The sequence below is a fragment of the Salmo salar genome, unplaced genomic scaffold, assembly GCF_905237065.1.
Source record: "Salmo salar unplaced genomic scaffold, Ssal_v3.1, whole genome shotgun sequence".
Taxonomy (NCBI): Eukaryota; Metazoa; Chordata; class Actinopteri; order Salmoniformes; family Salmonidae; genus Salmo; species Salmo salar.
In genome coordinates, this window is record NW_025549803.1 from 1 (window position 1) to 17695 (window position 17695).

Here is a 17695-nt window from a genome sequence, read left to right on the forward strand (position 1 = left end):
GCCTCTCTCATTTGTTTGACCTCTGACCTTTCTAGGCTGATTGTGGCGCAAACCAGAAAGGAAGATGGTGAAGGGCTCCTGTTTAGCCGACCTGCTCATCCTTGTCATCATGGGTGGAACGTCTCCCTGTTCGGGGTGCCCGGCTGAGTGCCGCAATTCATACAGTGCGTTCTGTCACCCATAGCCAACGCCTCACTGTCATGTGAGCAAGGGACTCGAAGCGCGAGATCGAGAAGGTGCTGAGAAAGGATCAGCGGCAGTGCTTGTGGGCATCGCCGGGATCAGGTAAGTAGCTACCATAGGCAACGCTTTGAGATTTGTACAGCGTGCGAAGTCGATCCGACGAACAGACAGAACACTGGGTGTCTAAAGGAAAGGTCAGCACACAGTCCTTTGTTGAGCTCCTAAAAATGTCACGAGAAATGTTTGTTGTTCCTGTATTCCCAGGTGTGTCTATTCTCTTGGAGTTTCATCCTGAAGATGAGATTCCCCATGACGGCTCTCTGTTTGGAATCTTCTACCACATGGGAAACCACACTCAAGTGGGATCCAGATGTGGGGACCGAGTAATGCTTCTGCTTATTGTACCAGGAAATCCTATCCTGCTGACCACGCACAAAGGGTACACTGCTTCTCTACACCCCCAATTGTCCTCGCTTCTGTTTCAGCTGTTTTTATCATTATTTAATTTATGAAACATACCAGACAATTCCTAACAATACACACTGTGGCAATCACAAACGTAACTATCTGAAAATCATCCGAAATTACCTTTTTGCACTAAAGTTTTACACCATAGTAAATATCTCAAGAGTGCAACTTTGGTTTTGAAGTGGGGGAGACATAATTTTGTATTGAATTTTATACAATCGAATAAACACTCCAAGCAGCCTAACCTGACCGTTTCTCCGAGGTAGGCATGGTCCTAAAGCACACCATTGCTTGTTTTGTATCACATTCCAAAGATAAAACTGGGGGAGCTTTTCAGAATGTGCCCGTCCCCAGTGAAGGGTTATGCCCCTAAACATGGGGGTATATATCCAATGTGTTCCCTGTCTTAACCCTCTCTTCTCTCATCTCCCTTACTGCAGGTAACTACTATGAAGATCGCACTTGTTCACTCTGTATCCAGTTGGTGTGTTCGGGGAGCTTTCTGGATGGTGAAGATGGTTTTCCCTGGTCTCTGCCCTTTGTCCTCATTTCACCATCCCCCAACTTGCAGATGGCCATCACTGGAACACTCTTCACTGACAAGGAAATGAAATGTGTAAGTGGCACACAAATGTTTTTAATGTGGTTAACTACAATCACAACACATGCATATGTTTGGGGTAGGAGCCTGGTCCCAGGTCAGTACCTTGTTGTCATGTCGATGAGTGGTCAGAAGATTTAGCTAAATCACATACACATGAGAACAGAATGGACCTGATAGAATCTGCAGAGAACAGTTTTTCAAAATACCCATTCAGCTATTGATCAATAGAATGTCAGTATAGCTATTCATTTTCTTCCTATTGGGTTCAGTTTCATTTCTATTGGAAATGCTATCTTTCAAATCATTTTAGGAGGTTTAGAATAAATTCTGCCTCTAATAAATCAGTGTGACTCAACTAAACTGTGTGTGTTTCTCTAATGAGACGATGTGTGATCTGTTGAGCTGGATGCCTCTGACGGCAAGGTGAAGTTCGAAGAGGAGCCAGGAGAGGATATGTACAACGAGTCCCCGTTGCCATGAACACAACCTTTCACTTCTCAACTCACTGCGAGGACCCAGTGAACTCAAACAATGCTTTAATAGGGACCGGTGTCTAACACATTTATTAGTATATGCCATCAAAAAATATTCTTTAGGAAAATGTATTTTAGCCAACTGTCCTGAAACCTCATTGCAATTGGGTATGTTTGTGTGCCAAAGCTAAAATGAAGGTCTCGGGTAAGCATTCAAACCTTTTTAATGACAGGTAGCCTAATATTCTACACTATTAATATGACAATTAACATTTATCTCTCACATACCCAAATAATGCCAAAAATATAATCCCATCAGTATTAGGCAGATAAATAGATAAATGCAATATTATAAGTCACACCGAAAATGCTTTTCTATGGGACTGTTATTTTAGCCTTGGTTCTATAGCCTAGTTTATACCCTAGTTACATTACTTCTCCTTTGTTACAGTTTGGTTTTATGCTTCATTGTGATTAATTGTGTGCTTATTGAATGAAAGTATTTTGTAGATTACCTTTGTTCTTGCTGTTTTGTTTAGTTGCAAGCTAAAGTGCGAGTATGGAGTTAAAATCATCTTAGTTCTATTTTTGGGTGTCAAGTGGTGTCACTCATTCAGTTCTTATACCTAAATACATATTTACTTCAGGATGTAATGCTTTCGGGATGGCAAAGGTGAGAGGGATACATATAGGAAAATTATTGATTAATCACTGAATGAATTGTAACAATATAATGATGATGTGGGGAGAAAGTGTAAATATGACAAATGAATCACAGCAATAAGATCTGACTATAGGCCTATTGCACTATTTTTTTCATTGATCAGGGACAGGTGTAAAAGGACAGCTGTATATTTGGTTTATTGTATGTGGATGTGTGTTTGAATCACTGTACAACTGCTGTTTTGATTTTCACCCAACCAATTAAAGACATTTAAACCCTTTAATTTCTTAATTTGAGACATTCCATCACTTTATTCATCAATGGTAGGAGGACTGACAGTGCTGGTCCACAGGAGCACTGAGAAGGGCGCCACTCCAACACGGTTTAACGAGGCTGTTGCGCTCATTGGAAAGTCATTTGTTTCCAATGGATCTGGCTGTCTGGATTGGATGGCTGGATTACGCCCACAAACTGACAAGGTGGAGTTGGAAGAAATTGCATGAGTGAGAAAATGAAACCGTCAAATAGGCTTCTAGACTTTGCAAATAGGAGCACCACTAAAAGTATAGGCCTATCCATGGAATACAATTCCAGTATCGTTTTCGCAATCTGTCAACAGTTAGCGCTGGCATGAATATATGTTTATGACACTTTTTTCTCAAAATGTTCAGTAGGCCTTAACACTGCAGATTGTTATTAAATGTTATAATTTGTTAAATTACTTTAATGTAACAACAGCTGACTAAAGTTCCGCTTAGATATATGCATATTTGTCTGGGACAAATAACTTTTACAAAAGTATCAGTAGTCTAAAAGATTTGCACTCGCTCATTGTCCTCGGTTGGCAACGGCGGGTCGGGGAGCTAAATGTGGAAAAATAGTATGGCTGTGGGTGATGCGTTCGGTAGCGGGGAGAGATCGAAAATGCGGATGTCTTTGCTAAGAGAAATGGTCGGATCGAGAGAGCTACGCGTTGAGTGGAAGGAGAAAGCAAGTGAGATGGAGGCGGGGGAAGTTCCCATCTCTGCGGGGACTGGAGCGCCTGTGCCCTGGACCGGCGGCGCAGTGCTGGCTAACATTCAACCCAACCCTTGTTCCACAACGAGCTCTACTCACGCTGAGACAGGTAAGGCTCACAGCCACCTCCGTCAATTCGACTGCTCAAAAAATATATAAACAAAATGATTTCCACAAACAATTTACGCTCAATATGGTTTATTTTCTCCCTTGAGTAATTTTAAAAGAACACCTCATCTTGAATGCCTTGTGTTAGCAAAACACTACTGTAGGGGTAGACCATTCCGAGGTCGCCATACCCGAATTTCCTCTCCTTTACCACGGGTAGGAAATGCGAGCTATATGGTATAAATTGATAACATTTGCATTGATTATGGACCACCGTCAATTTGGAATTTAATTCACCAATGTATCTTATTTTCTGCTAAGAATTGACTATTTCCGCGCCGAGACCTCCATGCGGTTGTTGACAGAACCAGCCGCCTCTCTGGTTAGCCATCATGGATCTCAGTTTAATATCTCACCGTGTGGGCTCGCCCTCTATCTCGCTTGACAACCATCATTGCCAACCTGCGAAAACCAGTCTTTGGTACTGTTATAGTTGCCTATGATCCTGGTGCGGGGCAGGTTAGTTGCACACCCAGGCTTACTTTAAACCCCATTTCTTGCTAAGCATGTAGTGCGCCATATGAGCTTGTCACGGTCGGTATCCTAACTGACTCGCGCTTTGCCTGTAGTATGGCGGCTCTGGAACCATCCTCGCGCCAGTGAACCATTTGCAATCTCGGATGTACAAATATTTCATTCTGTGTGGTGTCAATTTGATACAATGTAACCGCGGATTGAAACCTTGTGAATGATGATAGATTGTAGTTATGTATCCTCATTTCAATTCGGAAGATTAGCACAGATTGTTACAATTTATTTCCTTTTTCTTCATTCGTGTGCCTCAGTCTTCATGACCCATCCTCGCCACACGGCTACAAAACCTGGTTTACACCGTGTTCAACAACAGCTGAAAGAAAAGTCGGGGTGGATAGAACCGTTTCACGGTGAGTTTGTTCATTTAAATCGTTGTTTTCAAGAAACACAACAGTGAATTTGTCTGTCTCAGATTAATGATTTTCTAAACATGATTCTCTTTCATGGAGACGAGGTCAGTGTTCGGGTCGCAGTCGTTTGGAACTGGATTTTTCCTATGGGTTAATTCAAAACTAGTAACGTTAGGCCAATACGTAATATTTTGAACGACCAATTACAAATGCATTTATCTAGTTAACGTTCCCTGCAATATTGATTGCACCCTAAATGTATATACAAAATAAAAACGTAAATCATTATCCATGGTGAATCCCCTGAAGTTAGCGAAGCTTTAGCTAGCTAGCATAACAGTTGACTGGTCTTGGTGGTGGTTTTCATATTTTACATTTACAGTAGCTAGCTAGCTACTATACCCTTTTAAACCTTAAAATGTATAGATTATTGTCATTTGATTATTTTCGCAGGTGACCACCGTGTTGGCTAACATATTGCTGTAAATTAATGTAAATCTGATGGTTGCTAACACAATATAGCTAGCGAGTTAGCAGCTAGCTAACCATTGCATTGAACCAGCGTAGTGCGGTTGTAACTAGCTAGCGCGGTCGGTCGTTGGCTCGGTTGGAGTATGTGGACCCCCCAAACCATCTTATCATACCAGGATATTACTTTTTTAAATTTCCCATAAACTGCATTGATTTATTGGGACACTAGCTAACTATGTCCAACCACTGTTTTAAACGCATCATTAGACCAGCGATAATTGTATCCCCCCCTTAAACGCACTGGCAGTCCAACACAAGCTCGTATCACCAAGAACGGGGTAAACAACAGGCGGGGTGCTGACTGCAGAGTCGCCATCACATATCCCAAATCGGTTACGCCTCGCGCAAGAATGTCCTGCTTCTTCGAGTCTTTTTCGGTTTATGGTTGCCCGCTGCGATACTAAAACGATTAAAGCATAGAAACGGGTCACTGAGGACTATGCCCAACAATTTAATTTATTATAAAGCGTAATATGTATCCCTCTTTTGGCCCCTCACAAGAGTCGGCCGATAGAGATTCAAGGCGGAGGCAGGTTTCAATTCCAGCTCAATGTTGCTAGTGTGGTTTTGTCGAGTGGTTCATTTGGTAGTAATGTTCCCTGGCCACCATTCCCCTTCGTTGGAGACCGAAAGCAGATCTCCCGTCCATAGTCAGCTGGTTGCCTACAGCTGCCTCTAAACGTTCGCTTCCTCCTTCTGTGGAACCTCCCCACCACCACTCCGAGAAAATCCTCCATTACCGATCGACAGAAGACATGGTCGACAGAAAGCAAAATGAGTTGCTACTTTAATGTAGAATAAGCTAGCCTATTTTCCAAATCGACACAGAGAACATTACTAGTCGTATCCTTCTGCGGTGTTATTTGAGATGCGAAACCGTCACAAGCTATAGCCTGTCTCACCGTGTAGCGTAAACGTTTAGGGGCGGTAATAAACATTAATAACCATCATGTCGAAGTCGATTTTAATTTCCAGGATTTTAAAAAGGCTGGAATTTCTTATCCAATAGCTTGTTTGGAATGATTAAAAGCAGTTGAATAATCTCTGTCCAATAAATCTTGTTTTCAGTATCACATTTTACACACTTATTTTAATATGCAAGTCAATATACTAGTAGAATGATATACATTTTTAACCTCTAACCTATGTCATTTCAAATGTGTTTAACCTCCAAACATTATTTTTCCACATATTTCCTAATATCACAAGGCATAGCATTGGCCAAAGTCGTTTTCTGTTACTTTCTCACATTTGCACGCATTAGGTGGATGCATAGGTAACTTGGCTATTATGTATCCTGTGTAGATTTTTTTTTTGGTGGCACAGTAGTGAGAGTAAATTGTTGGTAAGATTAACAATGACTCACTGCACCTTGTATATTATTCACAGCCATTAAAAGAAAGGGATAGTGTTTTATTAGGATCTGTTTTGTTTATGTGCAGGTTAAAGAAAGTACAGATGAATGGAGAAATGGATGCGTCCACTAAAGACCAAGGTGAGATCATAGTCAATCAACGTGAGATCATAGTAGTCAATCAAGGTGAGATATAGTCACAACATGGAACTTCTTCCTTCCATCCCCTTCAGAATATTTTGCAAAATGGAGAGATTCATGATTTATTTTCACTTCAGCCAGGATAATGGTTGCAGGACAGGTAAGCTGATGTGTGTGTCCTTGTGTGGCTATAGTGTGGACGCAGGACGACCTTCTGAATCTGCTAGAGGCCATGAAAGTCAATCTTCCCCAGAAGGACCTGGCCAAGTACAAGACATCGGAATCCCATCTGGACTGGGAGAAGGTGGCCTTCAACTCATTCACAGGAGAGATGTGCAAACAGAAGTGGAACGAGGTCTCCAAAGTGGTACGCCATGTCTCTATTATGCTCTACTGTGGACTGGGGTATTGTGTATTTGAGAATAAAAGTGGATTTCCAATTCTTGTCAGTTCAATATGTACATACTGCATCTTGCCTCTGCAATGCGTTTTATGTTGTTCCGTGTCTTTGGTTCAGATCCGTAAATTTCGCACATTAACAGAGCTGATTTTCGATGCCCAAGACTTCATCAAGAACCCGTATAAGGGCAAGAAGCTGAAGGTGAGCTGCATGTCCTCTTTTTATGATAGACACTATCAGTTGATACTTTCACAGGTGACACATTATTTTCTTAGCAAATTCAGTTATCTGGTGACTGATTTGACTGTCTTTTTGTGTGTAATTTTACTCATATTTGGTATTGTTCTTTCGAATGTTCTTCTGTTTTTTTCACTGAACAGAAGCATCCAGATTTCCCTAAAAAGCCCCTGACGCCATATTTCCGCTTCTTCATTGAGAAGAGGGCCAAGTATGCCAAGCTGCACCCTGAGATGAGCAACCTAGACCTCACCAAGATCCTCTCCATGAAGTACAGAGGGCTGCCCGACAAAAAGAAGGTCAGAAGCAGGGAGAGAGTGGGAAGGAAGAGATGCAATTAAAGGGAGGGATATAGTGACGTTTGGGATGGGGGGTAAATATGTCCTCCCTGGTAGATACAATTTATTTGAACTGAGTAATTTGCTGACGTTGCTCATGGTCGACTGACTTGTTTTTTGACAACAGAAAAATATCTAGAAGACTTCCAGAAAGACAAAGAAACGTTTGGCCACAGCATGTCAAAGTTCAGGTAAGGTTCAAATGTAGGTTATCTGCAACTGCAGTAAATATATATTTCAAGGGTGGATTTCTCCATTGTGTTGAATGTGTTTTAATTTGCTTGTTGAGTATTTTTATTTAACCTTTATTTAACTAGGCAAGTCAGTCAAGAACAAATTCTTATTTACAATGACGGCCTACCAAAAGGCAAAAGGCCTCCTGCTGGGATTAAAAATAAAATATAAATATAGGACAAAACACACATCACGACAAGAGACAAAACAACACTACATAAAGAGAGACCTAAGACCACAACATGGCAAAGCAGCAACACATGACAACACAGCATGGTAGCAACACAACATAAGAACAACATGGTAGCAACACAACATGGTACAAACATTGGGCACAGAACAGCACAAACGGCATGAAGGTAGAGGCAATAATACATCACACAAAGCAGCCACAACTGTCAGTAAGAGTGTCCATGATTGAGTCTTTGAATGAAAAGATTGAGAATAAACTGTCCAGTTTGAGTGTTTGTTGCAGCTCGTTCCAGTCGCTAGTTGCAGCGAACTGAAAAGAGGAGCAACCAAGGGATGTGTGTGCTTTGGGGACCTTTAACAGAATGTGACTGGCAGAACGGGTGTTCTATGTGGAGGATGAGGGCTGAAGTAGATATCTCAGATAAGGGGGAGTGAGGCTTAAGAGGGTTTAATAAATAAGCATCAACCAGTGGGTCTTGCGATGGGTATACAGAGATGACCAGTTTACAGAGAAGTATAGAGTGCAGTGATGTGTTCTACTGATCACCTCAATCCACAAAAGTAGAGACCAATTTGACCCCAATAACTACCGTGGGATATGCGTCAACAGAAACCTTGGGAAAATCCTCTGCGTATCATTAACAGCAGACTCGTACATTTCCTCAGTGAAAACAATGTACTGAGCAAATGTCAAATCGGCTTCTTACCATATTATCGCATCGACAGACCACGATTCACCCTGCACATCCTAATTGACAAACAAACCAAAACAAAGGCAAAGTCTTCTCATGCTTTGTTAATTTCAAAAAGCCTTCCACTCATTTTGGCATGAGGGTCTGCTATACAAATTGATGGAAAGTGGTGTTGGGGGAAGATAGCCTAGTGGTTAGAGCGTTGGGCCAGTAACCGAAAGGTTTATAGATCGAATCCTCAAGCTGGTAAAAATCTGTCGTTCTGCCCCTGAACAAGGCAGTTAACCCACTGTTCCTAGGCTGTCATTGTAAATAACAATTTGTTCTTAACTGACTTGCCTAGTTAAATAAGGAGCATTGGTGGCAAATCTAATGGCCGAATGATAAAAAACATCTAGCCGCTTGAGAGCACCCTTACCTGCCGATCTATAAATGATGTCTCTGTAATCTAGCATGGGTAGGATGGTCATCTGAATCAGGGTTAGTTTGGCAGCTGGGGTGAAAGAGGAACAATTTATGAGGAGCGATTACGATAGAGGAAACCAAGTCTAGATTTAACTTTAGCCTGCAGATTTGATATGTGCTGAGAGGACAGTGTACCGTCTAGCCATACTCCCAAGTACTTGTATGAGGTGGCTACCTCAAGCTCTAAACCCTCATAGGTAGTAATCACACCTGTGGGAAGAGTGGCATTCTTCTTACCAAACCACATGACCTTTGTTTTGGAGGTGTTCAGAACAAGGTTAAGGGTAGAGAGTAGAGGTCAACCGATTAATCGGAATTGCCGATTTTAATTAGGGCCAATTTCAAGTTTTCATAACAATCGGTAATCAGCATTTTTGGACACCGATTATGGCCGATTACATTGCACTCCACGAGAAGACTGCATGGCAGGCTGACTACCTGTTATGCGACTGCAGCAAGGAGCCACGGTAAGGTGCTAGCTAGCATTAAACTTGTCTTATAAAAAACAATCAATCTTAACATAATCACTAGTTAACTACACATGGTTGATGATATTACTAGTTTATCTAGCTTGTCCTGCGTTGCATATAATTGATGCAGTGCCTGTTAATTTATCATTGAATCACAGCCTACTTCTCCAAACGGGTGATTTAACAAGCGCATTTGTGAAAAAAGCTCTGTCGTTGCACCAATGTGTACCTAACCATAAACATCAATGCCTTAAACTCAATACACAACTATATAATTTTTAAACCTGCATATTTAGTTAATATTGCCTGCTAACATGAATTTCTTTTAACTAGTGAAATTGTGTCACTTCTCTTTGCGTTCTGTGCAGCAGAGTCAGAGTATATGCAGCAGTTTGGGCCGCCTGGCTCATTGCGAACTGTGTGAAGACCATTTCTTCCTAACAACGACCGTCATTAATTTGCCAGAATTATACATAATTATGACGTAACATTGAAGGTTGTGCAATGTAACAGCAATATTTAGACTTAGGGATGCCACCCATTTAGATAAAATATGGAATGGTTCTGTATTTCACTGAAAGAATAAACGTTTTGTTTTCGTAATTATAGTTTCTGGATTTGACCATATTAATGACCTAAGGCTCGTATTTCTGTGTGTTATTATATTATAATTAAGTCTATGATTTGATAGAGCAGTCTGACTGAGCGGTGGTAGGCAGCAGCAAGCTCGTAAGCATTCATTCAAACAGCACTTTCCTGCATTTGCCAGAAGCTCTTCGCTGTGCTTCAAGCATTGCGCTGTTTATGACTTCAAGCCTATCAACTCCCGAGATTAGGCTGACAATACTAAAGTACCTGTTAGAACATCCAATAGTCAAAGGTATATGAAATACAAATGGTATAGAGAGAAATAGTCCTATAATTCATATAATAACCTCAACCTAAAACTTCTTACCTGGGAATATTGAAGACTCATGTTAAAAGGAACCTCCAGCTTTCATATGTTCTCATGTTCTGAGCAAGGAACTTAAACGTTAGCTTTTTTACATGGCACATATTGCACTTTTTACTTTCTTCTCCAACTCTTTGTTTTTGCATTATTTAAACCAAATTGAACATATTTCATTATTTATTTGAGACAAAATTGATTTTATTGATGTGTTATATTAAGTTAAAATAAGTGTTCATTCAGTATTGTTGTAATTGTCATTATTACAAATATATATACATACATGCATACATGCATATCGGCCGATGTAATTGGTATCGGCTTTTTTTGGGGTCCTCCAATAATCGGTATCGGCGTTGAAAAATCATAATCGGTCGACCTCTAGTAGAGAGCTTGTTGGACACTAAAAGCTTTGTCGTGAGAGCATTTAACACAAAATCTGGGGAGGGGCCAGCTGAGTATATTTATTTTTATTTCACCTTTATTTAACCAGGTAGGCTAGTTGAGAACAAGTTCTCATTTCCAACTGCGACCTGGCCAAGATAAAGCATAGCAATTCGACACATACAACAACAGTTACACATGGAATAAACAAAACATACAGTCAATAATACAGTAGAACCAAAGAAAAACAAAAGTCTATATACAGTGAGTGCAAATGAGGTAAGTTAAGGCAATAAATACGCCATGGTGGCGAAGTAATTACAATATAGCAATTAAACACTGGAATGGTAGATGTGCACAAGATGAATGTGCAAGTAGAGATACTGGGGTGCAAAGTAACAAGATAAATAAATACAGTATGGGGATGAGGTAGGTAGATAGATGGGCTGTTTACAGATGGGCTATGTACAGGTGCAGTGATCTGTCAGCTGCTCTGACAGCTGGTGCTTAAAGCTAGTGAGGGAGATATGAGTCTCCAGCTTCAGATATTTTTGCAGTTTGTTCCAGTCATTGGCAGCAGAGAACTGGAAGGAAAGACGACCAAAGGAGGAATTGGCTTTGGGGGTGACCAGTGAGATATAACTGCTGGAGCGCATGCTACGAGTGGGTGCTGCTATGGTGACCAGTGAGCTGAGATAAGGCGGGGCTTTACCTAGCAGAGTCTTGTAGATAACCTGTAGCCGGTGGGTTTGGCGATGAGTATGAAGCGAGGGCCAACCAACGAGAGTTTGCAGGTCGCAATGGTGGGTAGTGTATGGGGCTTTGGTGACAAAACGGATGGCACTGTGATAGACTGCATCCAGTTTGTTGAGTAGAGTGTTGGAGGCTATTTTATAGATGACATCACCGAAGTCGAGGATCGGTAGGATGGTCAGTTTTACGAGGGTATGTTTGGCAGCATGAGTGAAGGATGCTTTGTTGCGATATAGGAAGCCGATTCTAGATTTCATTTTGGATTGGAGATGCTTAATGTGAGTCTGGAAGGAGAGTTTACAGTCTAACCAGACACCCAGGTATTTGTAGTTGTCCACATATTCTAACTCTTAGCCGTCCAGAGTAGTGATGCTGGACGGGCGAGCAGGTGCGGGCAGTGATCGATTGAATAGCATGCATTTCTGCTTTACTTGCGTTTAAGAGCAGTTGGAGGCCACGGAAGGAGAGTTGTATAGCATTGAAGCTCGTCTGGAGGTTAGTTACCACAGTGTCCAAAGAGGGGCCAGAAGTATACAGAATGGGGTCGTCTGCACAGAGGTGGATCAGAGAATCACCAGCAGCAAGAGCAACATCATTGATATATACAGAGAAGAGAGTCGGCCTGGAGAATTGAACCCTGTGGCACACCCATAGAGACCGGCCAGAGGTCCGGACCACAGGCCCTCCGATTTGACACACTGAACTCTATCAGGGAAGTAGTTGGTAAACCAGGCGAGGCAATCATTTGAGAAACCACGGCTGTCGAGTCTGCCAATAAGAATGTGGTGATTGACAGAGTCGAAAGCCTTGGCCAGGTCGATGAATACGGCTGCACAGTAATGTCTCTTATCGATGGCGGTTATGATGTCGTTTAGGACCTTGAGCATGGCTGAGCTGCACCCATGACCAGCTCTGAAACCAGATTGCATAGCGGAGAAGGTACGGTGGGATTTGAAATGGTCGCTAATCTGTTTGTTAACTTGGCTTTCAAGACCTTAGAAAGACGGGGCAGGAAAGATATAGGTCTGTAGCAGTTTGGGTCTAGAGTGTCACCCCCCTTTGAAGAGGGGGATGACCGCGGCAGCTTTCCAATCTTTGGGAATCTCGAGACGATAAGAGAGGTTGAACAGGCTAGTAATAGGGGTTGCAAACAATTTCTGCAGATAATTTTAGAAAGAGAGGGTCCAGATTGTCTAGCTCGGCTGATTTGTATGGGTCCAGATTTTGCAGCTCTTTCAGAACATCGGCTATCTGGATTTGGGTTAAGAAATGGTGGGGGCTTTGTCGGGTTGCTGTGGAGGGTGCCGGGCAGTTGACCGGGTAGGGGTAGCCAGGTGGAAAGCATGGCCAGCCGAGAGAAATGCTTATTGAAATTCTCAATTATAGTGGATTTATTGGTGGTAACAGTGCTTACTAGCCTCAGAGCAGTGGGCAGCTGGGAGGAGGTGCTCTTATTATCCATGGACTTTACAGTGTCCCAGAACTTTGAGTTACTACTACAGGCTGCAAATTTCTGTTTGAAAAAGCTAGCCTTAGCTTTTCTAACTGCCTGTGTATATTTGTTCCTAACTTCCCTGAAAAGTTGCATATCACAGGGGCTATTCGATGCTAATGCAGAACGCCACAGGATGTTTTTGTGCTGGTCAAGGGCAGACAGGTCTGGAGTGAACCAAGGACTATATCTATTCCTAGTTCAACATTTTTTGAGTGGGGCATGCTTATTTAAGATGGTGAGGAAGGCACTTTTAAAGAATAGCTAGGCATGATCTGACGGGATGAGGTCAATGTCATTCCAGGAAACCCTGGCCAGGTCGATGAAAGGCCTGCTCGCAGAAATGTTTTAGGGAGTGTTTGACAGTGATGAGGGGTGGTCGTTTGGTCGCAGACCCATTACGGATGCAGACAATGAGGCAGTGATCACTGAGATCTTGATTGAAAACAGCAGCGGTGTATTTGGACGGCGAGTTAGTTAGGATGACATCTATGAGGGTGCCTGTGTTTACGGATTTGGAGTTGTACCTGGTAGGTTCATTGATCATTTGTGTGAGATTGAGGGCATCAAGCTTAGATTGTAGGATGGCCGGGTGTTAAGCATGTCCCAGTTTAGGTCACTTAGTAGCACGAGCTCAGAAGATAGATGGGGGCAATCAATTCACATATGGTATCGAGGGCACAGCTGGGGGGCAGAGGGAGGTCTATAGCAAGCGGCAACAGTGAGAGACTTGTTTCTGGAAAGGTGAATTTTTAGAAGTAGAAGCTCGAATTGTTTGGGTACAGACTTGGATAGTAATACAGAACTCTGCAGGCTATCTTTCCAGTAGATTGCAACACCGCCCCCTTTGGCAGTTCTATCTTGGCGGAAAATGTTATAGTTAGCGATGGAGATTTGAGGGTTTTTGGTGGTTTTCCTAAGCCAGGATTCAGACACGGCTAAGACATCTGGTTGGCAGAGTGTGCTAAAGCACTGAGTAAAACAAACTTGGGGGAGTAGGCTTCTAATGTTAACATGCATGAAACCAAGGCTTTTACGGTTACATAAGTCAACAAATGAGAGCACCTGGGGAGTGGGAGTGGAGCTAGGCACTGCAGGACCTGGATTAACCTCCATATCACCAGAGGAGAAGTAGGATAAGGGTACGGGCTAAGGCTATACGAACTGGCCGTCCTAGCACGTTCGAACAGAGAGTAAAAGGAGCAGGTTTCTGGGCATGATAGCATAGATTCAAGGCATAGTGTACAGACAAAGGTAAGGTAGGATGTGTGTACATTGGAGGTAAACCTAGGCATTGAGTAATGATGATCATGATCATCGCATACGTAGGAGGTGGAACAACATGGTTGGTTAAGGCATATTGAGCAGGGCTAGAGGCTCTACAGTGAAATAACACAGTAATCACTAACCAGGACAGTAATGGACAAGGCATATTGATATTAGAGAGAGGCATGCGTAGCCAGGTGAACATATGGGTCCAGTGAGTGGTTGGGCTGACTGGGGACATGGCGATTTAGACAGTTAGCAGGCCGATGCTAACATTTAGTAGGCCGTGGCTAAACAAGCTAGCAGTTAGACCGGGGCTGGCAAGCTAGCAGTTAGCAGACTGGGGCTGGCAAGCTAGCAGTTAGCAGACTGGGGCTGGCAAGCTAGCAGTTAGCAGACTGGGGCTGGCAAGCTAGCAGTTAGCAGACTGGGGCTGGCAAGCTAGCAGTTAGCAGACTGGGGCTGGCAAGCTAGCAGTTAGCAGACCGGGTTGGCAGACCGGGCTAGCAGTTGGCAGACCGGGCAGGCAAGTTAGCCTTTGGGAGACGTCGCGATGGGGGTAAGTCTGTTTTTGCCTCTTCGTGCGGTGACGTCGATAGACCAGTCGTGGGAATTAGTAGGGTTCCAAGTAGCTCTAGGTAGCTAGTAGGCCGCAGTTATCAGAATGGGCCTTCAGCGGACATCGCACCTGAGGGTCCTGTTGGAATCGACAGGGAAGATTATGTCGGTATTCCAGTCGTGAGAGGATCGGCGGGGTTCGTGCCCCGCACCGGCAGTAGAAGGGGTCCGGATATTGTAGCCCAGGAGTGGGCTTCGTGGTAGCACAGGAGCCCTGTCCGGGCTAGCTTCAGGCTAATTGGTGCTTGCTCCGGGATGGAGACGCTAGCCAGGAGTAGTCACCCGGGATTGCGGTTAGCTAGTTGCGAAGATCCAGATGAAAATGTTCAGAGTTTGCGGTAGGTATAAGTCTATCATCTGCATATAAATGGATGAGAGAGCTTCCTACTGCCTGAGCTATGTTGATGTAAATTGAGAAGAGCATGGGGCCTAGGATCGAGCCTTGGGGTACTCCCTTGGTGACAGGCAGTGGCTGAGACAGCAGATTTTCTGACTTTTATACACTGGCCTGGTTTGCTAACTTCCTCTCTCAAAGAGTGCAAAGACCCTCAGGGTCACCAATACTCCTTAGCCATCCCACAAGAATGGAATGGTCTACCGTATCAAAGCTTTGGCCAAGTCAATAAAAATCGCAGCACAACATTGCTTAGAATCAAGGGCAATTGTGACATCATTGAGGACCTTTTAAGATTGCAGTGACACATCCATAACCTGAGCTGAAACCAGATTGCATACCCGAGAGAATACTATAGACATCAAGAAAGCCAGTCAGTTGGGGCTTCCGGTGACGCAACTTAAGAAATGGCTGCCTAGTTTTTTTGTACTGCACATCGGTTGGGTATTTCCCCTAAATTCAAGTATTTACTCAGAGCATTGTAATAACTTAAGCAAAATGGAAAAGGGGGGAAATAGGAAAAGGTCGCGGAGCTACAACAACAGCCCGTAACAAGACCGAAGAAGATATAATCGTCGATGAACCTGAGATGGCTAATGCTAGCGCAAATAAGAACCCTCATTTCCTGAGGTGATAAAGGAGGAATTGCGCGAGGCGCCACAGGCTTACGAGAGGAACTTCGGAAGTTGTAAGAAAGGAACTAAATGAGTTCAAGAAAGACATTAACCAGAAACCTGAAGAAAACAAATTAGAACTTCAGCATATCTATAAGAATGGGGGACGAGAGCAGCGCATTGGGGAAACGGACACATGGAACTCCGCAGTCAAGGAAATACTTGAACAGTCACTGAAAAACCAACACGTACTACAGGCAAAAGTGACAGAACTCTAAGGTTTCTCACGCCGAAACAACATTAGACTTTATAACGTAGTAGAGGGCGCAGAAAAAGACTATGCCCAAATTCGTGGAGGGTCTATTCAAAGACATACTTGAAGACGACACTGACCTGGGAATTGAGAGAGCACACCAAGCTCTGGCCTCAAAACCCCAGCGGCACCCCACCGAGATCAAAAGTAGTACAGTTCCTAAAATTCTCAGTCAAAGAGAAAGTCTTACATGCAAGCTGGAAAAAGCCTGTTAGCTTCCAAGGCCAACGAGTGTTCTTTGATCATGACTACGCGGGAGAGATACTGAAAAGAAGGAAAGAATACACCCCTATTAAGAAAGCGCTTAAAGAGAAGGGTATACGCTTCCAAACACCATTCCCGACAAAAATGCAGGTATTTCTGGAAAATGGCCCGGTTACATACGAGCATGCAGACGAGGTGGCTGAGGATCTGAAGTCGAGAGGCATCCCAGTGGAGTATACCGCCAGGAGAAAGGTGACATCACCGGCGGAAATACTCAAGCAGGCTCTCCCATGGATCGTTATCGACAAGCAGAGCCATGGAGAAAGAGGGAAACCACCTCGGCGAGAGGACGTTCACATCCAAGAGAGACTCAGGCATTTCCAACGGGAAGATGGAAGACACTGAACCGGATTTAACAGAATTAATAGTTACCGCGAGCTGTTAAAACGTTGGGTTTTTACGGTTGACATTGCAATAGGTTAAATATCTCCCCTATTTTCCCCCAATGCTGAACAAGGGTGAGTAGCCAAAAGTATGTGTTCTTTATGAACACACTAAGTAGCGTCACGTTAATAACATATATGTTAGCCAAGGATTAATTACACATTGACAACGGGGTGACAGAAGGGCATATCAAGGGGAGGATTCATGATATGCACGCATGACCGATATAGTTTTCACTTGTAATTAACCAATGTGTATAAGTGACGAAATAGGCGCCCTTATTATTTTAATTTCCAACAGGTCTTGTTTGTGACTACGTCACGCATTTTCATATCTGAGTGAGGGGCCCCTCCTGCGGACAGGCTCATCCCCTCAAACCCCAGAGGCAAGAGAGTCCTCTGACATGGGAGTCCAAATACCTAAGTATTTTCCCACTTTGGTTTACTTTATTATCGTTCTTGATTTTTAGGCTCAAGATAAGCAGGCAGATATGGTGCACAGTTTTTTAAATTTATATCGACGCATCATCGGGAATTTAAGGTCATAAGTCTCAATGTAAACGGACTGGGGAGTGCCATCAAGAGAAGTAAGGTAATAGCAAAGATGAAATGGGAGAGAGTTGACATACTATTCTGGCAGGAAACTCACTTATCCACACCTGAACACGAGAAACTCAAGAAAATGGGATATAGGAATACTTTTTTTTATTACAAAATGGGTAGAAGGAGAGTTGCAATCTTGATCCCAAA

At 43.1% G+C, this 17695-nt stretch overlaps 1 protein-coding gene and 1 long non-coding RNA gene across 5 annotated transcripts; both read left to right on the top strand.

Moving 5' to 3' along the window:
• Positions 1–1184: 1184 nt before the first annotated feature.
• On the top strand, positions 1185–2675 carry LOC123738810 (uncharacterized). Its single transcript, XR_006767549.1, has 2 exons — positions 1185–1267; positions 1658–2675. It is a non-coding gene; the product is annotated as an uncharacterized lncRNA (long non-coding RNA).
• A 632-nt stretch (positions 2676–3307) lies between these two features.
• Positions 3308–7515, top strand: LOC123738811 (nucleolar transcription factor 1). Of its 4 annotated transcripts, none has more exons than XM_045713528.1 (6): positions 3308–3518; positions 4363–4461; positions 6435–6532; positions 6682–6854; positions 7005–7088; positions 7268–7515. In XM_045713528.1, the coding sequence occupies exons 3-6, from the start codon at positions 6451–6453 to the stop codon at positions 7463–7465; spliced, it is 537 nt and encodes a 178-aa protein (XP_045569484.1). In that variant the 5' UTR covers positions 3308–3518; positions 4363–4461; positions 6435–6450; the 3' UTR covers positions 7466–7515. The 4 variants fall into 4 exon arrangements, with proteins under 4 accessions (XP_045569484.1, XP_045569486.1, XP_045569482.1 ...); XM_045713530.1 differs by having other exon boundaries at positions 6435–6487; XM_045713526.1 differs by lacking the exon at positions 3308–3518 and adding an exon at positions 4002–4036.
• Positions 7516–17695: the final 10180 nt, after the last annotated feature.

What these genes read in the sequence shown, in the direction of transcription:
- LOC123738811 (XM_045713526.1), top strand. Translation starts at nt 4,017, where the DNA reads ATGATCCTGGTGCGGGGCAG. An exon ending in ATGATCCTGGTGCGGGGCAG is followed by an intron (nt 4,037 to 4,362) that starts GTTAGTTGCACA and finishes CGTGTGCCTCAG; the next exon opens with TCTTCATGACCCATCCTCGC. An exon ending in GTGGATAGAACCGTTTCACG is followed by an intron (nt 4,462 to 6,434) that starts GTGAGTTTGTTC and finishes GTTTATGTGCAG; the next exon opens with GTTAAAGAAAGTACAGATGA.